The 21,734-nt window shown below is 38.4% G+C and overlaps 3 protein-coding genes across 8 annotated transcripts in view; all 3 read left to right on the forward strand.

Annotated features, from left to right (window-relative positions):
- Nucleotides 1-5,479, forward strand: part of usp19 (ubiquitin specific peptidase 19) — a 31,459-nt gene extending 25,980 nt beyond the window's left edge. For 3 of the 5 annotated variants that reach the window (XM_036590881.1, XM_036590883.1, XM_036590882.1), the window contains exon 26: nucleotides 492-3,788. In XM_036590881.1, coding sequence (XP_036446774.1) covers nucleotides 492-773 — 282 coding nt within the window. In that variant the 3' untranslated portion in view covers nucleotides 774-3,788. Of the gene's footprint in view, nucleotides 1-491; nucleotides 3,789-4,276 lie in introns of those variants that run through there. The other 2 variants (XM_036590884.1, XM_036590885.1) reach the window with 1 other exon arrangement.
- Nucleotides 5,480-8,218: 2,739 nt separating this feature from the next.
- si:dkey-32e6.3 lies at nucleotides 8,219-14,787 on the forward strand. Its single transcript, XM_036592495.1, has 5 exons — nucleotides 8,219-8,692; nucleotides 10,219-10,613; nucleotides 10,914-11,074; nucleotides 12,002-12,134; nucleotides 12,223-14,787. Exons 1-5 carry the CDS (start codon nucleotides 8,437-8,439, stop codon nucleotides 12,397-12,399), a joined length of 1,122 nt encoding a protein of 373 aa, XP_036448388.1. The 5' UTR covers nucleotides 8,219-8,436; the 3' UTR covers nucleotides 12,400-14,787.
- Nucleotides 14,788-16,986: 2,199 nt separating this feature from the next.
- lrrc23 (leucine rich repeat containing 23) lies at nucleotides 16,987-20,673 on the forward strand. Of its 2 annotated transcripts, none has more exons than XM_036591845.1 (8): nucleotides 16,987-17,150; nucleotides 17,274-17,432; nucleotides 18,114-18,223; nucleotides 19,064-19,326; nucleotides 19,445-19,575; nucleotides 19,665-19,801; nucleotides 20,050-20,254; nucleotides 20,517-20,673. In XM_036591845.1, exons 2-8 carry the CDS (start codon nucleotides 17,334-17,336, stop codon nucleotides 20,550-20,552), a joined length of 981 nt encoding a protein of 326 aa, XP_036447738.1. In that variant the 5' UTR covers nucleotides 16,987-17,150; nucleotides 17,274-17,333; the 3' UTR covers nucleotides 20,553-20,673. The 2 variants fall into 2 exon arrangements, with proteins under 2 accessions (XP_036447738.1, XP_036447739.1); XM_036591846.1 differs by having other exon boundaries at nucleotides 17,293-17,432.
- Nucleotides 20,674-21,734: the final 1,061 nt, after the last annotated feature.

Here is a 21,734-nt window from a genome sequence, read left to right on the forward strand (position 1 = left end):
GGCCGTTTTTGAAACTTGTATGAAGCAGTTGTTTATATTTTGGTCAGTATAATAGTGTTTTTATTAGTGTTTCCAGCCACATAAAACAAAGAAAACTCAATTGCATGTTTGAGTTCACACAGTGATCAAGGTACACCTTGCACTGCTCTGTTAGGTTATTTCAAAAGTATAAATTTTTCAAGTTATGGGATTATTCAGAGTTCTTTAGAAGAAATGTGTTCTTCTTAGACTGTGTTTTTGTTGTTTTTCCGCTGTGGTTTTTGAAATAGCATCACCCTAATTAGCAGTACGCTAAATGCCATTGGTTGATTGACAATGGCACTGGAGCAAGTTAAGAGTATTTTTATTTGCTCTCAGTTCATGTGTTGTTGGACGTCTAACTCATTCTTGGTGGTAATGTGGATGATCAGAGGTATTGCTATGGCTGTAATTGGGTGCTTTTGAGGCCTGGCCCTATCCCAGAAGCTGACACAGGTTTCCGCCAATCGCAGGCGTCTCTAATATGGCAGGAACTGGAGGAAGAAGAGGAAGGGCAGCGAGGCGCTCCTTCTCGGGGCCTGTTCCGCCCCGGGCTGCGAGGACGAAGAACCAGGACGAGGGTGGAGGAAGAGGAGGATGGACATGGAGGGCTAGCTCGGCGGAGACGGGACCGCGTCTCTGATTATTCAGATGACGACCGTGTCAGATATTTCATCTTGGGCACTGTGGCTGCGATGTTTGCATTGCTGCTCAACCTCATCTATCCTCTGCTGTACAGGTCTCACTGGGCGTAGACTGAAAGCTGTAACCCAGCCCTTATTCACACATACTCAGTAATGAATCTTAAGGATAAAATGCACAGTCTACAATCCACATGCACACAAAAGAATGAAGTTTCTGCCGTTTGCACTTTACAGTAAGAATTGGTCTGTTACTGTAGCTGGATCAGTTACATATTGTGAAGGTTAGGCTGGTTGTGCTCACCTCTGTGATGCCTTTAAACCTCCTTCTCAACTCTGGGATGAGTGGCTGTGCACCCAGTACCATCTGAGGTGTTGGTCTTTGTGCGTTTATTTATTTGATTTTAAACATTAATTATGTACTGTATCTTTAGCATAGCATGAATTCTTAATTCTCCGCATGATCTCTCACTTAGTTTACTTTGTTAAATTGTACCAGTCTAATGTCTGGAGCAGTGCTAAGCAGTAATCTGTCAGGTCGCTAATGTGACAGGTTTGATAATCAAAGCCAAAATGTAGCTAAAAACCAAAACATGCAAGTTATGTCATTATGTTAGCTTTGGGTTTAAGGTTTGAATATATTACAATAGCTGTATTTAAAGGGCTCATATCATGGACAACTGATTTTTTTATTTTATTTTTTTTTTATTATATAGTTTGATGCAGTATGTAAACATAATAGAACGTGTCGTTCAGGGGTTCCTGACCTTAATGGAATGGCTGGTGTTTGGCAGCTACCAGGTGCTGGATAAGAGACTGAAAAGAGAAGTTGCAAATGGAGATCCAGCTCAGTTCAGTGGGTTTAGATGTATACTCGCTATGTTCAGTCTCCAAGACAGTGTAAATTGAGCTTTGACACTTAATTTGACAAGACAGCACACAACAGAGTGTCAGTTCCCACTTGCATAAAGCCAAGCGCAAGGCATTTGCTACTGTTTTCTTTTTGTTGGCCGCTTCACTTGTAGATGGGCCAGTCTTAGGGTCTTTCCTTTTTAGAGACCCTGTTTAAAGCCATTAATCCATGAGGGAGGAACTTTATATGATCGAAGAGAGAGACGTTTAACACTGAGCATGTTTACTTTAATAATCCGATAACTGCAGAATATCAGATTTTGTGAGTAATCCGATCAACAAGTTTACATGCACTTGAGTAATCAGATAATGTGGAAACTCCAGGTTTACATGAGTCAGGTGGTAATCAGATTTCTGCTTTGCAACCAGCCAATAAATTTACAGAAGACGATGTGACGTAAACATAATGTAAAACTCGAGAAATCGGTGGACGAGCATACATGCACTGAGAAATCCAAAGTCCAGGCTCTCTTTATCAGATTTCTTAATCGTATTTCTAGACCGGAGTATGGTATTTAAATAAACATTATGATCAGATTTTTGAGTGCATGTATACACACTCATTGACTGAAAATGTAATCCTAGCTACTTAGCATTTGCCAGACCAGTCAACAAGTGCAACAAGAATATATTTTATTTTTGTACATAGTTACCACAATATTTGTCATATTTAAAAATGATTGGTTGAACATCTATGTGACACTTGTTTGTGGGTAAAAACTAATGGCCAAATGCCCCTAGCAGTACCACCGCGGCCCACAGGTTGAAAACCACTGCTTTAGTTCAAACATTTTTTAAATAGAAACTAAGCTGCAGTAACAGCCTACTTTGAACGCGTCACCAAAAAACACATTTTCATATGTGCTTCTCTTCAGCCTGCAGCAGTTTAGCTGTATGTTGAAGATACTAGGAGTGTTTTTGGTTGTGTTTTGTTTTTTATGCTTTTTATATGAAGCATAATACAGAGCTGCATAATTCAGAACCAAGCACATTTGCATGTGTCAGGCTTAAAGGCTCAGTTACAAACACTTCAGTAACTGTTTTTGGTACTTAAAAACGCACAAAAAAAATCAACAGACCTCAGAGGAGAAAAAAGCAAGAAAAATATAGGATAGGAGTCCTTCAAGTCCTTTGATCCATCTGCTGATAACTAACATTAAGTAGATGATCGTTTTCATTAACTGACGTACTGTAAAGTATGAAGTAGTGTTCCGTATGAAAGAGAATTCATTTTTTTTGTTTACTTTATGCTTTTGAGATTAATCCTATAAATAGGCCTTGCAATCCCTCCAGCGTTAACAAAGACATATTCAGTCCAACTTGTTTGCTTGATTTAAATGTCATGTAGTGTTTGGCCTCTGAGTGGCCTTTAAGAATACCTCTTGGGTTTAAGTGGACTCCTTTGCTGTTATAAGCATATCGTCACTGTCCAAAGAAAAACAAGTATCTTTAAATTAGTAACTTGACAGGAGGGGTCAAAAACACTTTTACCTTTTCAGTGTAGGTCATTGTCAATGTAGAGATTTTATTCCAGATGATTTTGGAGCATTTCTACTGGTCCATTCATCATGAAGTGTTCACACAACGTAAAGAACAGCTGCTTTGTTGAAACAATGTATGAAAATAAAAATCAACAAAAATGGAGATGCATGGTTTTCTTTGGACAGCGACAGTGTGCTTTTTCTGCTTGTCTTTGTGCATTTCCCAGATACAGTTAATATCCCCGTACTGTCCAAACCTTATTGTTGCAAAGCTTGCAACATGTCCTACTTGCTGAATGTCTCTTTTTCAGAGATAAAAAAGCTTATTGTGTAATTTTCTAGGTCAGACTATTGCTTGCCTTCATTGTGCATAGGTTCACTAATGTTTTTAATAGCTTGTAAAGACACTTTGCATTCTCATACTTGAGAAATTTCATAAGCAATGGATGCAGAGTTTTTATACAAGGGAATGTAATATTGGCTGGAGTGCTGGAGCCTCAGGGATAAAATAGGTGTTTTATGTTCTGGTTCATCCACAGGCAATTTGTCCATTTAGCCTCCATGACTGCTTCAACAGATTTACCACTAAACCTCTTGTTCCGTCGCTGTGATTTTATTACGCTAATGCATATTTGCACACACAATTGAAGTAGATTGTAAATGAAACTGCTATTCTCATGATGGGTTATTCTGAAAAGGAGTACTGAAAGAGAAGAGAAATATAAAGCTTGACTTGTCCAGGTGGTGATGTACAAGAATCTGTAGTCTGTTGTGTTTTAAATGCCTATTAAATTCCTATTCCTTTGTTTAGATTACTAATGTAATTACTACATCTGTTATATATGTAAACATAGGCTGACTTGTACTGTATAAAAGTACTTTTACATGTTTGAGTGTTCATTTTTAATTCTAATGTAACAGATCCTTAAACCGAATACTATGATGCTGCACGTTTGTCACAGCAATAAACTGTACAAAACCTGTACTTCCTTTTTGTAAAACACAAATAAATATTGCTCTTATATTGCCTGAATGGATTATTTTGTTCATCACTTCACTGTCAGCTGCTGTGAATGGTGTCCCTGTTTAGCTTTGTGTTGGGACCTGATGTTTTGTAGTCTGCTTGCTTTAATCATGGCACTTGCAACCTTTTCTTACTCAGCTTTCATGTGTGCCAGACAGGGTGTATGAATTCTCCAATTATAACCCTGGTTTATTTTACAGGCCTCTAGCCAGGCCCTCTTTGGGACCGACCTGGACTCTGAAGGACCCCCTCAGTTGGGCGCGGAGGTGACCTCTGACCTATTTGCCCGCTCTGCAGAATGCTCCGGTCCGTCGTATACCAGCATGGAGGAGGTGGACTAAACTTGACCTAAAGCTGTGGCAGTGAAACAGCGGCGCTCGCCTCAGGGAGACTTTTCTTCCTCGAAAGAGAAACTTCAGTGCTCATCAATTGATCAAGCACAGCAAAGGTGCTTACGTTGCACTCTCGCAACATTTCACATTAGAAATGATGAAATGAAAATACAGAAAAAAAAATTGTATGTCTCCCAACACTAAGACTGTGTATAGCTCCACAGGAAAGCAAGCTGATCCTTCACTCAAACAAGTTCACAGAGGATGTAGATTTATCTCTGAACTCGGAGACGTGCACCGAGATTCTCACGAGGAGACAGGGTGCAAACACACGTCACAGGGGGGAAGGTGCACTGCCGAGAGGCGTTCATGCTCCGTCTCTCATCCCCTTTGAATGGTGTTGAGCTGCTTATCACACACCCGCACGCCATTTTATGAAATTGTGGAAACGTTCTTGACACCCCACCAGTTTTGGCATTCACTGATTAATAGTTAACACAGTGGACAAATAGTGTACTATTCACACCCTTATTGACACGAGGTGGACTGGCTGGCTTGTTTGAGTGCTTTTCTTTTTGCATCTCTCTGGAGTGCAGCCTGTTCAGTTGTAGGATTTGCGCTAAGCGAAGCCTGAAATGATCAGGAGTGTTTTTTTTGTTTGTGTTTTTGTTTTTGTTTTTGTTTTTGTTTTTGTTTTGTTTTTTTTTTTTAAGTTCATTATTGAATTAATGTTGGGACAGAAACTTGAGCAACTGTTTTTGTCCTGTACTTTGTCCATGCGTGTAATGTTGTTGGGTTTTTTCTTTTCCTTTTTTTTCTATGTCCTGTGGAACTGTTGACGGAGATTGACAGAGACATGCATGTTGACAAATTGTAGTGTATTGTGTATCATTACCCACACTTTTTTTAATTTGGAGTGGATTGTCTTGTTTCCCCACCTTCATTTTCTTTTGTATTAGACTGCATATTAAGCAGGAGCTGGGGGATTGGGCGTAAGAATGCTGCTGTGAATAAAGATATAAATGGTTAATATAAATAAAACTTTTTTGAGCAAGTTAACTCAGAAATCTACAACGGTTGTGTGCATACTGCTTTTGTTTAACTCTTATTTTCAGCAAGAGTTAATAGACATTTAGTGATAAAGTGACATTTAGTGACTCTGATTCAGGAAGATTAGCCTTTGCATCCAAACCTGCCCGTCAGTCTTTAGACTTTTAGATTTTTCTCAATTTCTGCATAATTCAGTCACTGAGATGTAAGCAAAGTCATCCTTAGGGTGGTTTGATGTAAAGAAATAGTTCAGTGCAGAGAAACTGACTCATTGATTCATTTGCTACAACCACCAGTGAACCAAGACGTCTTCTGAGTTGTTATATGTAATGTTGATGATGGTAAAAGTGATAAATCGGGGAAAAAAACGTTTTCTTTTGAATTTTGCCTTACAATGCCCTACATGTACCTCTCTGCCATTTATGAATTTTAAAAAATACATTTTAGTTCAAAACTTTATATCAAAAACTAAAAACAATGTCTTGGGCTGTGGGTAACATTTGTAACCACTCCATTTTTCAACTTTGATGTGGCTTTTGGAGACATGCTTCTGTCATCCGGTTCCCATCACCACCACTGCGAACAGTTATGACTAAAAGTTTCTCTACAATGGAGTGTTTCATATCAAATCACTCTGAATGGCTTTCTTTACACATTAACCATTGAATTATGCAAATATATATATATATATATATAAAAAATCTGTGTCCCTGGTTATATTAAGCACAATTCATAATGTCATTTAAAAGAAAGAAATGATCGTTTTCATGTAACCTTCAATCAAAATGCGATGACTCTTGTACGTCACTGTGCACCAGCGGGTGGGGAAAAAATACGAGCAAATATGACGTTTAACCTTCCCATCTGACCACTTACAGATTTATAAAAATAAAAGTAAGAATCTGTTGTTTGCTTGTGTAACTACAACATAAAAGTCTTTTTTTTTATTTCTTTGGGAAACTGAAGGCTTTCTGACTAGCATGGTACACTTTTATCTCATCACATAGCTGATATACGCCAACTGGCCGCTTTATTAAACACACCTACTTGTATCTACTTGTATCTTGTGCATTTTATTAGCATTTAAGTGCACTTTGTAGTTCTGCAATTACAGACTGTAGTCCATCTGTTTCTCTGCATACTTTGTTAGCCCCCTTTTACCCTCTGCTTCAGTGGTCAGGACCCACAAAGTACCACCACAGAGCAGGTACCATTTAGAAGGTGGATTATTCTCAGCACTGCAGTAACACTGATGTGGTGGTGGTGTGTTAGTGTGTGTTGTGCTGGTACAGGTGGATCAGACAGCAGTGCTGCTGGAGTTTTTAAACACTGTACCCACCTTCTCTCCACCTTGACACACCTATCTTGTTGATCCACCTTGTAGGGTGAATTAATGGTGATTGGGACAGTTTTTGAATGTATACCTTGTGTAAGCTTTTTTTCCCATAAATTAAAAAAAAAAAATAGCCCAACACGATACATTTCTGTAATACTGCAGATGTTGTCTATTCAGGTAAGGAGGAAAAGAGGTTATATTGTATTCCAAGGAGTCCTGGCATACACTTTTGTGTACAGCCTTGTTTCCAAAAAAGCTGGGACGCTGTGCAAAATGAAAATGCAATGATGTGCAAATCATTTAAACCCTACAATTATTTGGGAATAGTACAACGACAACATACGAAATGTTGACACTGAAAAATTGTAATATTTTTTTTGAAAATTATATGCCCATTTTGAAGTTGATGTCCACAACACATTTCAAAAAACTTGGGACAGGGACAACAAAAGACTGACACCGTTGTGCAACACTAAAACAAACACCTGGTGGAACCTCTCACAACTAATTAGGTTAACTGGCAACAGGTCAGTAACATGAACTCATGAGGCAAGTAAATAAACCTTGCATATCTATACTGCCCCATTTGACCTTATGTCCTAACCTAGATGTAAAGTCGGAGACAGTAGCTCATCTGTTGCTACAAAGTTTGGTCATCCTCTCGTCCTTCATCAGTGCCCACAGGACGCTGTTGGCTGGATATTTTTATTTGGTGGACCATTCTCAGTCCAGCAGTGACACGGCGGTGTTTAAATACTGCAGCAGCACTGCTGTGTGATCCACTCAGACCAGCACCACATCAGTGTCACTGCAGTGCTGAGAATGATCCACCACCCAGATAATACCTGCTCTGTGGTGGTCCTGACCACTGATGAGCAGGGTAATTTGTAGTCCTACAGACTGCACCTATATGGTAATTGAAGCTGATAAAATGGATAAAGAGTGTGGAGAGAGGGAGGTAATTCAGAAGTGCTCTCAAAGTGCGTGTCCTAAACTAAATGGCAGGCCGATTTTGAATGCGTTAGAGGTGTTAACGCCCACCTGTAGGGGGCGCTCAGCACAGTAAGCGCTACTAGTTTCCCCGACTGCGTCTGACAGGAATGGGGAAGTTACTCATGTACCGTCGCTGCTAAAGCCGGCTGAGGTTCATTCAAGTTTGTTGAGAAATAAACACTTAATAGACCCGCTAACTGTGGAGCTCATCACAGCGGTTAAGAGGACAGAGATGTGAGTGTGCTGTTATCAGGTGGCCTCATGTTTATATAAGGCGTTGTTTATGTTTTTACTGCCTTAGCTGGCGAGTTGGCTAACTTAGTTTTCTTGCTGCAGTGTGGCAGCTAATATTAGCCGGTTCACCACGACGAGAATGTCCAGTCGTTTGGTCGAGTCCTCTGTTAGTTTCAGAACTAGGATGAACAAACGATTTACTGTCCTCCTTTACTGAAAGACTTGCTGGCTGCCTTGAGCAGAGTTTGCTAAGCCATGGGAAGGATTTTGGGACATCTGTTTGTGGACACTGTAAACTTGCTGACTTGTTGACAATAAAACTCGTGACAGTCTCGTAACTCAGGTTCATTTAGCTTAGCTGGATCGGGATCACCGTCAGGGGGCAAAGGGACCAGCCGAGCTTGCTCTTAACATCATGTCTGACTCAGAGGATTCTTATGAAACACCAGAGAGCAGTAATAACGAAGTCAATGGATGTGGAGCAAACTCTGACACTGCTACAAGTCCAGCTCCCTCGGTTCCAAGGTTACTGTCAGTCAAGAAGAAAAAGGTAGTGCTTCACTTTGATCTCAACAACACCATCCTTGTGTCCGATGCTGTTACTAAACAAGGAACAGTTGCTGCTCTTGAGTATTTTCTGTCCACTGTGACCTGGGGACGGATGGCAAAAGGTAAGGTTTAGAAAGTCTTGACTGCCAGGGTCCTGCTTTAGAGAGCAGCATGGCACTGTGTAGATCTTAGATTAATGGAAGAATCTTGTTTATAACTTTTTGCATTGTATGAATTTATCTGGTTTAGTGTAGTACTGCGCAAAATCAGAGACAAGCCTTCGGTACTTTCATTTACTGTCAAAATGGCCAGGAGGTACAAGTTGTTCAGTTTTTAGTATCAGGATGCCTCAACAACTTAATTTAATGTTATTTTTTTGAGCATGTAGTGTGACCATCTTTTGCCTTTGACAGCTTTCATTCTTTTCAGAGACTTATTTTCAGTTTCAAAGAAATCTGCAGGGATATTTTTCCACACCTCCAAAGTTCGGTCTTAAAAGTTGGTTACATGCACCCTAAATACAAATTTAGACTCTTTAGTCCGTAACACCTTAACCTACATATCAGGTGTCCAGTTTTGGTGTTCTAGTTAAGTTTTTGTTCTTCTTTTATATTTCCTTTATCTCAAGAATGGCATCTTGACAGCTACACATCCTTTCAGACCCATGACTTCATGATGTTTGTTTGCTACTGGTTTTACCTATCCTACATAGCTTTGTTAATTTTTATGCATCGCAGTGTGTCATACAGTGTTACAAATTATATTGAGACAAATTGACTCTGTTCTGTGATGTTTTAGGCAGGTGTAATGCTAATTGGTTTAGAAAACGCACTGTATTAATATATTGTATATAATGCGGTGACAGATGTCAGTATGACCCTCCAGTTAAATGAGCATTCTGGCCTAAAACTACCATTCAGTTATTTGTCATGTTATGTAATATTGCACCCTTTAGACTTGTTTGACAGAATTTATGACTTTTTATTCTTTTTCTGTTTTCGTCCATCAATGACCTCTGACCACAACACCCAGCATGCGCTGCACAAATACAATAAAGAAATCCATTGATATAGAGGCTCATAAATACAGATGTGATATTCAGCTTCCTAACTAATAGCAGTCTGGTTTCCTTCTGCCTTGGCCAAACAATTTTCTTGTAGTTTTTAAAATTTTCTCCTGTCCTCAAGGTACAACATCAGAAAGGGGTTTACCTGGTTTTTAAACTGGAAAATCTTGACAGCTCCACATTCTTTCAGACACATAGCGTTGAGTTGTCTTTTCACACACACACACTTTCTAAACTGCTTGCCCTTCTGGATCACGGGGAGAGCTGGAACCTATCCCAGCAGTCATTGGGCAGAAGGCAGGATACACCCTGGACTGGTCACCTTAAGAAAGAGTAGAGCTCTCTTGTTCTGTTTTTCTGATTTCCATTTTCTCTGTATCTTTGAATCATTTTTTGAACTCCAGTTTTGGAAACTTCTCTTATGCAAGTGAATTATCTTATATCTAATCCTGAAGAACTTGTACTTAATGGCCATTTTGACTGGAAAAGAAAGAAATGAAGGTGTTCTCTGACTTTTACACTAGTAACTGCACCAGGGTTGGACTATTCTTCCTAGACACCACATCACTGTTTTCTTTGTAGGAAAGTGGGAGTGGAGGTGTGAGACTCCATCTCTTCTTCCACCCTGTGAGGGTGCTGCTACTTACTACTCCCACTTTGGTAGAGTAGCAAGCTTCACCACAGTCGGGCCGGGCAAACGTTTCCGAAAGGTCTTTGAGGAGCATCTGGAACTCCTGCAGTGGCCTTCCCACCTGCAGCCAGACAAGGAGCTGTGTGTGAGAGGAGAAGATGGTAAGCTATACCACTGGATTCTTCCCTCCTTCTTTCAACTGCTGCAGGACCTGGCGTCACAGGGGCTGGAATTTTCCATCATATTTCGCACCTTTGGCACTGACCTGCCCCGTGTTTTGATGGTCGTTAAGCGAGCCCTTGAGCAAGGAACCCATCCACTCTTTCCTGACCTCCCAGCACTAAAGGTGGGTCTTTGTTTGCCATTGAATGCAACACTGTTAATAGTTGTGTATTAAATTTTCTCTGCATTTATTATGCTTTTTTTGGTTTGTTTGCTTATGTTCTGTTTACTCTCTTATCTGTGCTTTTTTTGTTATTCGAGACAGTACACCAGGGTGGGTGAAGTCGTGTGAATATTCAGTTGTATTTGTAACACCTATGTGAAGCATTCTCTACTTAGTTTTTTACGGAGCTGAAAGTAGCCATTCAAAGAAATAACCTTTCCATTTGAAAGTGATATTCAAGAAGGATTTCTCCACTTGCAGTTGAGTGTGAATGCAACAGCAGGCCGGATCAGGTGCAGCACTAAGGGTGCAGTTCTGACTCGAGGAGAGGAGCGTGTGTCCTCGCGGGAGGGGGAGCGGAGTCTGTATCAGTACATGAGCTCTTCACAGGGGCTGGGTGGCTTCCAGGACCACTTTGACTGGTAAGAATCCAATCCAAGAGGTACTGAGAAGCATCCTGGTTATAGTTGTTCTGTTTTTATGGAATAGTTCAGTGAAAAAAAATCACATTTACACAGTTTTCTCCGTACCCCAAATCTGGTCAACCAGCCAAAACACATTTGGTAACCAGTTTGCTTTAGATTTGCCCTGGAGATATGAGGCTAATGTAGCAAACAAGTGATGAAAACACGGCCCGAACTGCGTGCTTAAATTACCTCACTTGCTTTAAACCACGTTGAACTGAATTTAGGCTTCATGATGTTTGTTTTATTTGTGCTATATAGTTTTGCCAATTTTTATACATTATATGCAATATGTCATACAGTGTTACAAACTATATAGACAAGTCAATTTGAGACAGACACTGTTCTGTGATGGTTTAGGTATATGTAATGCTAATTGGTTCAGAAAACACTGTAACATATATCTTATATATCATGCGGTGACACGTCAAACAGACTGGCCCTCCAGTTAAAGAGGCATTCTGGTCTAAATTCATGACTTTCTATCCTTTTAGGGGTTTTGTTGATCAATGGTTTCTCACTACAACACCCAGCATGCATTTCACAAATACAATAAAGAAATCCTTTGATATAAAGGCTAGTAAATACAGATGCGATATTCAGCTCCCAAATTGTTAGCCATCTGGCCTTCTTCCTTGGCCAAACATTTCAAACAGCCTGCCCTCAAGTATCCGCCCCAAAGTTCTTGTAGTTTTTAAAAAATCCTCCCATCTTCAAGATACAACATCAGAAGGTGGTTTACTTAGTCTTCAAACTGGAAAGTCTCATTCTAAAGACTATTTTGGTTACATTTTATTTCTTATCTGGAGTGCTTCTTGAAATTACAAGTGTAAATGCAAGGCTTACTAAGAAGGGGCTGGTCATGATGAACTTATTTTACACTAGGTGGGCACGGAACACATACTCCATTTTGGGAGGAAAACCACTGTGGATTGATCCTTTTGATTCCACAGTCCAGCACATCTTCATCGATGACAACATCCGCCAAAATGATGAGGACACAATTGTGCATCCTAAGGTACGTGATGAGGCTCTGTCACTGCCTCAGTAAATACTCTCTATTCTTATGTCAATGAAACAACTATGCTTACAATCAATTTCTGCAGGTATTTTTGGATCCAGAAGGCTCACAGACACGTACAGCCTCCACTTCAGAACTGTATGATCTGTGTCTGATACAGAATGACCTTCTCAGAGCCATTTCAGATCCCACCTACTTCACTCAGCGCATCCGCATATGCATGGAGAACTATGAGAGGAACCTTCAGCAGGGATTAAGCTAATCTGACTTTGTGTATTTTTATGTTTTATTTATACACCAGGAAAGAGGTGGAAAAAAGTTTGAAGAATTATGTTTGTGGTCATTTGATCACATCCGCGATCTTAAAAGATCAACTTGAATATGCAGTCTCTTGCACTAAACCTCGATTCATCCTATTATGAGCATATTATTATAAGAGTTCTGTATCACACTGGATCTCCTGAAGAAGTTGGGTGTGTGTTCATAACCACTTCAGATTATCAGCACCACTGACTGAAGCACTGAGGTTTAAACTCTTGCCTATACAGAAGTTACACTGTAGGAACACTGTAAGCCAAAAAGACCTTATGTTACAATCTAGTGGCTAGAGAGGAGGTTAGGCAGGAGGAAGGAGAATGTTTCCGTAATAAAAATATCCATTATAAGGGTGAACAGTATGGCAAAAATATCATATCATGACACTTCAATATTTTCATGTAATAATACATATCCTTATATTTAATAATAACAATATATATCATATTACATGTCCTTAGATTTTTCCAAGATTTGACTATTTGGATTACCGTTGGATTACAATTACAGTTTTTTTATTATTATTATTCAACATTTTCTATGCTGCACTGTATTACATCCAATTATACAGGACCAGTTACTGTATTGTTTGCACACCCTTTGTCAATGTATATGTTTTGTTGATGTTCTAGGTGAAAATAAGTTAACATATCTTTTACAGTGAACAATTTCTAGTGCACACTTTGTTTATTTGCTGGGTTTAACTTTTGGAAAAATAAAATGTAAAATGTGCCACAACTTTTGCCACAATAAAAAAAATCAGCAAATAAACAGTGTGTTCTCTGTGGAGGATATGATAATTTATTTTCACTTAGAAAATCAACGAAACATGGAATGTAACTAGTGGGCACCCCAAACTTTTGCATATGACTGTATGTTCTCGTGGACTTTTGACATTGTCAGAATCGAAGCTTGCCATCTTCTAACAACAGTGTAAAACATTACTTAGCTACTCCACTTGGAAACCTCATCTAAATCTTTTTGTAATGAAACATACAGTCTGTCTGTGTTCTTTAAGTACTGAAGAAACCCACAATAGCTTGTCACGATAACGATATGGTCGTATTTCCCAGTTCTGATCTGTTATAACTGTGGAAGGGTGGAATATTGAGGGAAGAGACTTCTACAAGTAATGCAAAGGAAGGAGTTAGTAAGTCTCTTCTGTTATTTGGTTCATGCCTGACAAATTTTGAAATATTATCCTTTATCTTAAATTCCGCTGTACAGTCACCTTCTATTTAAGATTTGTACCTGAAGTTTCCAAAACTGTTAATAACTGAACCATCAGTTGAGATGAGCTTAACGTAAAGTATCAAAGTAGATTCTGTGTCATGTGACAGTACAGTTCTACTACTGGCTTATTTTACTGTGGCATAGTCAAGAAAAATGACTTTTATATGCAGTAACAGCTTCTGTAGTTTAGTTCAGAGATGTTTCTCTTGACGTCAGTATTCTCAGGGTTTGCGATGTTTAACATTGAGTATTAAGAGGTTTTGTAGGACTATTGAATTATATTTTACATCTTAGGATCCTCTGTGGATCATCATACTTGAATTTTTAGACTGTTTTGCTTTGAAGGTAAGCTTACTTTATAGGTTATGGAAAATGTTATATCTTTCCAGAATGTACTTCTCATTTATGCGTGCATCTTTTTGCCAATTGTTATTAAAATGTAGAGGATGGGAGAGGAAAGAGAGAGATGTTTGTTTATTTCCCCCATTTGACTGACAGTAAGACTTGACGAGAATTGCTGTCGGTTAATGAAAGTTTTTGGTAAAGAAATGACAACGCAGGTTGAATTTCACATTTGGCCCAAAGTTTTATTAGTGTATAAAATATATTTTATTAATTAGGGCTGAATGTCTGTTTATCTTTATATTGATAACATTATTTGGTGTTGTCTTACGTTTTTAGTTGGGAAGTTTAACCTAAAAACACAGAGTTTGATACACTACATTCAGTGTTTAAGTCTCAAAAAACTTAAATGTGCTGTTCATCTTTGGGTAAAAATGCCTGGAGCCAAATTTATAGAGAATAATCACATTAATATCACAATATTGGTCAGAAGAGTCGCAATTATATATTTTCTCCAAATCATTCAGTCCTATTATTAATCTACAGTTTAACTGACTATGTTGGCCAAGAGTGAATGCACAATGTTCATTGTTTACATACTTCATCATCCCCATGTCTGTTTTCTCTTTTTTATCATTTAGGGGAGAAAATGTAGCTTTAAAAAAATGTTACATTATTATTTTGAAAACACTCAACAACTGCTTCATGTTAGTTCATTGTTATGTGACTATCATTACCATTTATTTATTTTTTGAGCTTGCAGTGAGGTTATATGTAATATTTAATGATTATTTCATTTTTTTTAATTGTTTGAGTTATTCTTGCTATTTTCTTTGTTTCTACATTATGAATAAACTGAATAAATATGCTCCAGAGATGTGCTGATAATCATGCCTGTGTTTTATTAGGACATAAATGCCTCTTTACCTATAAGAGTGTTTACAGATGATGAGTAGACTGGACTTAACTGTCTTCTATACATAAGATTCCTGTTACTGTTTTATAACAGCAGTCAGCATTTTGATCACACTTTATTTGCATATTGAATCTTGGTGGTCATAGGCCTAATTATGATGGTCTTGACCGAACAGCCTCCACATCTAATCTGTTTTGTTAATATATATATATATATATATATATATATATATATATATATATATATATATATATATATATATATATATATATATATATAGTGAGTAGGTTTACATCAGCCAATCATTGATGAGGCCTACCATTAAATGTGAATGGTGATTAAATTCCAGTAAGCCGCAGCATCACACACTACAATAGGAACATAGTTGTTTACTATACAACACACCAATGGGAGTTTGATGTTCTTGGTCCTGGTGCTGGAGAACTTCACTGCCCTTCACGTTGTTCCAGATACACCTGATGCAACTAACACTACATCATGCAGGGCAGTGGTACTCCAGGGCCAGAACTGAGAACCTGTTCTAGATTATGGCTGGCCAACTCTTTGCAGATCAACCCATCTACAACATTTAGTTTCATCCATAATTTCCTAACACACCTTTTCTTTCTAAGTTGTCATCCATCAGTCATCATAAAACAATATACAGGTGACTTCCTGCTGAGAAATGTCTGTGGAATTGCCCTTGTGCTATTAATCACTGTGGTCGTAAAGGCGTGGAAGAAGCTTGTTTAGTGGCCTTAAATGATGTCCACGCACATCGTATTGAGAAAACTGTCATTCATTTAATGTCTGATCATGTGTGATGTCTACATTTCTAAATCACTTCTGGGTCATTCTACAGAAACGTCCACTTTTTTGTCTATCCATAGGAGTCACTGGTGTTACTGATCGTCATTGTTGTTACACATCAGAAAGGTAACACCAGAGACAGTAACTACAGTGACATTTTTAATGAAAAACGCATTATACAAAAATGGCTACTACAGAGCATCAAACCACATGTCAGTCGTGGAATTTCCACTAAAATATGTCATTTACTCCATTTGTGTTCTATTTTTTCACAATTACCTAATAATAAAGTCGGTCACACCAGTGACCTCAACTAAAAGCTTCATATGAAATCATGAGCTAAATGAGAAAATTTCTGATCACTGAAAAGACACAGTGGACTCACCATGTGCTTTTCTTTATAGATCCCCAGAAAATAGGTAAAAGGAAGTCAAGTGATGTCATCAGTTTGATTTTTATTTCAAAATAAGAGATTTTTTGTTACATAGTAACACCAGTGACACGACTCCTGGGGACCACATTATATATTTTAGAATATTTACTTAGCATTTCTTGTCTTTATGCCAATTAAATCATATATTTTATAGTCATGTATATAATATTGCAGTGAAAATAGCAGAAAAACATGTTTTTTTACCTCAAAATATGGCGCTCACCCTTTACGCATGACTGTGAGGATGAGCAGTTCTGTGGTGATTGGAATTCTACATAACTGACTTAAAAACCAATATTGCTAAATTGACAGATCAAGAAGGTGTAATTGTTAAAATAACGTATTGTTTCATTTTAAAACATAAATAAATTGTAACCCTAACATGTTTTTCAAGTGTAACATACCTGTAAACGCTAGGGACACAAAAATGGACGTTTCTGTAGAATGACCCTTCTACAGAATCAGCTAAGATCATGTAAAATTAAATCATGATATTAACTGAAACTCTGATATAACAGCCATGCTAAATTTACTGTAACTTGTAAATGGTGTAATATACTGGGGTCGCTTTGATAACAATAACTGTTTACCTAAGTTTGAGTTTGAGAAATGTAGCTGAAGTCTACAGAAGTGAATGGCAGTTGGTTTCTAACCCTGCTTGCTTCCTTACGACTTCTCACTATGAAGGGCGTAGGGAGTAGGGAGTAGGGAGTAGGGCGTATGTAGTATGGAGTAGGGAGTAGGGAGTAGGGAGTAGGCAGGATCGCTTTTGAATGGGGCGCGCGGTGCGTTGCTTCGGCCTTTCTCGGGTCTCGAGACCGTCTGTTACTGTGGTAACGACTATAAACAACATTATGAATGGTTAGCCAATGGCTAAAACGCCAGCATTTACACAATCTGTGTTCAATTTATTTGTTGTTAGGTCTTAATTCTCATTATATGAAGCACTTCTCATTAACTTGAGGTAAGCATGGAGTAACGTTAATTTAGTTTACTAATAGCCAGCTGTAACGGTTAGTTAGGTTACCACTTGCTTATGGAAACTAGGCTGGCTATTTAGCTAGCTAACTCGTCTGTCCGGCTATAGCTTTTAACATTTTGAACAGGTAAGTTAGCTGACTGGTCACTCAGTAAAGCCAACTGAAAAATGTCAGATGTTGATGAAGATGAGGTGTTCCATGGGGATTCAGAGGGAGAAGGGCAGAGCGAAGATATTCAAGAAGAGGAAACGTCTGAACAGGATCAGGTAACGTTAAAGTTGCATAATGGTGGTTATTAATCATTCATTTAGGACAGTTAACCCTTCTGTGGTGTTTTTCAATTTTCAGTGTTTACCAAAAAAGAAAAAATGATGCAATTTATTACTATTTCAAAATTCCTTGGCCCTTGCTCATTTTCTGTGAAGAGCATATAAAATAACACATATTCAGTGTCTTCACACTGTCCCCCCCTATACATTTATACACATGTGGTGTTGTGTGGAGGTGCTGTGTCCTTCACTCTGTTCTTCTCCTACATGGCCTGCTGTTAGTGTGTGTGTGTGTGTGTGTGTGTGTGTGTGAGGGTGGACAACATGGACAGGCTGCTGATTGGATACAGCTGCTAAAGGAAAATCCTACGATGGACACTTGTGATATTTTAAACATCTGGTATTTTTATGGCTGTATAGATTGAAAAAAAAAATAATAATGTGGTGGGTCCACCAGACCACTGAGTAACAAAAACACCACAACACCACACAAGGGTTAAAAAGACAGGACTAGAAATGGTACTGATACATAATTTGGTTCAGTTGGTTGAAATTAATTCCTTTAAAGTGAGTTACTGTAGATACTAAACTTGCCTTATTATTTTTCAAACCGAGAGGACATAAGCGTACGTGACTCCTTAACTCAGCTTAGTCTTGTTTTTTTTTCTCTGGTTCCAGATCGAGACTTGTCCTTTGACACAGGACATAATAGTCCAAGGCCTGTCTTTACTGTGCCGCACAGGAAATGGACTTGCTCATGCGTTTGTCAAACTTGATCTAAAAGAAAGGTAGCTTTTCTTGGAGAGTGAGTGGGGTTGAGTGGAATGTGAATATTATACATTTTTACAGCCATAACATTAAATCCCCCCTCCACTTACTTACCCTGTTCTTCAATGGTCAGGGCCCCCACAAGACCACCACAGAGCAGGTATTATTTGAGTGGTGGATCATTCTCAGCACTGCAGTGACACTGACGTGGTGTTAGTGTGTGTTGTTCTGGTACAAGTGGATGAGACACAGCAGTGCTGCTGAAGTTATTAAACACTGTGTCCACTCACTGTCCACTCTGTTAGACACTCATACCTTGTTCACCTTGTAGATGTCAAGTCAGAGAAAGTAGCTGATCCATTGATGCACCGTTTGTGTTAGTCATCCTCTAGTCCTCCATCAGTGGTCACAGGATGCTGTTGGGTTGGTGGACTATTCTCAGTCCCGCAGCGATACTGCTGGGGGTCCTGGCCATTAAAGAACAGAGAATAACAAAGTAAGCAGAGCAAGTGATGGGCTGTACAAAGTACCACAACATGCACATATATGATACGTGGAGCTGATAAAATAGACAATGAATGTACAATTAATGTTATGGCTGATCAGTATCTCTTTCTCTCTCTCTCTCTCTCTCTCTATCTATCTATATATATATATATATATATATGTATATATATATATATGCGTATATATATATATGTGTATATATATATATATATCTAGATATATATATATATATATAGATAGATAGATAGATATAGATATACATGTTTATATAGAATAGATGTTTAGTTGTGTTTTAGAGATGAACATGCAAACTTTCTTTTAACATTTGTTTTCTTCATCACTGTCTTAATGAGGCACCTGTCTGATATTGTCTTGCTGAGCTCCCTTGTCCATCTGCGTTTCTTGGACATCTCCTCCAATTACCTGACGGACCTTTCTCCACTGGCTGCCTTAACACAGCTCCTTTGGCTAAAGGGTGATAGCAATCGGCTTCAAAGGTTTAAAGGTCAGCCGCTGGATCAGTTCACATACCTGCAATGGCTCAGCCTGGCGGTCAATCGTCTGTGTGATATGGAAGGGCTTGGTGGGCCTTCCCTTGAAACCCTTAATCTAATTGGTTAGTGACACCTCTGGATGATTCATACGTCTGATTTTGTTTTGAAGTTGATTAAACGTTTCCAAACAATGTACTCAGCTCATAATGTCTCTGGACTCTACACTCTCTGGGCTTTCAGGTAATGGCATTCAGAGGGTTTTCGGTCTTGAATATCACAGACTGACCAATCTGGTGACTCTGGAGCTGCGAGGGAACCGCTTAGAAACTACAGATGGAATTTACCTCCCCAACTTGCGTCGTCTTTATCTGGTATGCTGGCCATTTGTGACATTTGGTGAATATGTATTAACAAGATCAAAAGTTGAACTATAACTTAACCTTTCACCCTCACTGTCTAGGCCCAGAATAAAATAAAACGGTTAGAAGGTCTGGAGAAACTGGAGCGCTTAACAATTCTTCACCTCAGAGACAACCAGCTAGAGACACTTGATGGAATCAGTCCCAGTATGAAATCTCTGCAGTACCTTAATGTCAGGTACATGACAAATACTTCAATGTACACAACCAGAGAATTAAACTATATAGCAAAGATTTTTGCTCAGACCAGCTGATGATACTTGAACAGTTATGTCTCTATGTATGAGAAACAGTAACACAGAACCTGCATTATTTAAAAAAAGGGAAATCTTCAAATGCTTGTATTTTCTAAACGCCCCCTTTCTCTCTCTGTCCATCTGTCTCTCTCACTCCTCATTTTCTCTGTTTTGCTCACTCTCCTTGAAGGGGCAACTTGGTATCGTCCCAGCAGGCACTGCAAAGCCTAATGGGAGTTATGCACACACTGCGGGCCCTGGTGTTGGCAGAGAACCCTCTCTCAGAGACAGAGGATTATCGGCTCTTTGTGCTTGCACAACTCCCATTTCTTGAAAGACTAGACAAAGAGTCTGTCTCCTCTGAGGAGAGGTCCGAAGCTCAGGAAAGATTCAGGGTATAAACCTTTCTACTGCATTGATAGATATATGTCTTATGAATGATCATAGTTGTACTGTTCTGCTAAAATGTAAATCAAAATATAAGTAACTTTATGAGTAACAGTGTTCATCACTGCTGTAATGATGACTAGGATGTAATAGAGTTACATAATAATAAATTGCTTGTATCATTTTATATTGATATAGAGCACTATACATTATAAAGATGCGTGTATGAGAGTTAAGTCAAATCATTCTTTCAATGTGTCGTCATTTTAGGAATTTCAAGACTCCCCAGAACAAGAGGACCATTAAATGTGACAATAGGGAACAGAGTTACATTCATTTGTCTGCATTTCTGTTAAGGACATTGTTGGCCGTAGCACCTAACTAAGGTGTGTATGCTTCACTGTGCCTAAATAAATTAATTCCATCATTCTTTGTCAGTAGACAGTTTGATTCCATTCATTCATTTCAATTTGTTGTATGTTATCCTTCATTTTTAGGAGGATTTCAGGTTTTCATCTGAAAATGAAATGAGCTCCTAGTTGGGAAAGTATAGTATTATTACATCTCTTATTAAAGTACCAAAAATGTACAATAACAGTTTCTTAATGAGAAATATCAATAAGCAGACCAAGACACATGCACTGTATCTGAGGATCAGCATGACTATAGTTTTTGAGGTACCACAGCCACTTTTCATGACTAATAATCAGAAACGTCAGAAGAATGATGAAATAAGCCTTTGTGTCACAAATGACTTATTAAACCTTCTGCATTACTGACAAAACAGTAACTTTACAGGAGAAAAAAAACATTCTTTTAATGTAAGTCGATGGAACTAGACTTTTTTCCAAGTAATTTTGTGCCATTTCTTTTGGTAGAACATCATGAATTTATACACAGTCTTAAGTGCATCAGGCATTTTCAAATTATGCCAATTATGTAAGGTTTTATTTCGACAGCAGCGATATATATGTGTGTGTATATATATATATATATATATATATATATATATATATATATATACAAACAAAACCTTGTGTCTTTTTTTTGGCATTTTCTTGCTATGAAAGGATATAAATAGGAAGAGAAGCCAATAAGAAGCTGTTTGTTTGTTTGTTTAATATTGTATGGAGCCTCAGTCTGGAAAAAAATCACGCCCTGCTGCTTTTCTGCTGTGTAAGAATGAGAGGGCAAAAACTGCCACTTCCTGATTGAGTCATACTGTCCTCATTGCGCTCCCTTTTAAAGGGGCGGGGAAAGTTTGATGAAAAATCATACCATATATTCAGTCTACAAAGGTCTAACACTGTTTCTTCACCCGCATTCGCCTATTTGCACTTTAACAGCTTTCCTGTAAATTCAAAAATACCCATCGTCATTCTCCAAATCAGCTATGCAGGGAGTTTCCACCTTGGGACTAAAACTTACGTTAATGCATATCCATCGTATTAAATATCGGTTATTATTATAATAACTGTTAATAGTTAT

Source organism: Colossoma macropomum, unplaced genomic scaffold (assembly GCF_904425465.1).
Source record: "Colossoma macropomum unplaced genomic scaffold, Colossoma_macropomum, whole genome shotgun sequence".
Classification (NCBI taxonomy): domain Eukaryota; kingdom Metazoa; phylum Chordata; class Actinopteri; order Characiformes; family Serrasalmidae; genus Colossoma; species Colossoma macropomum.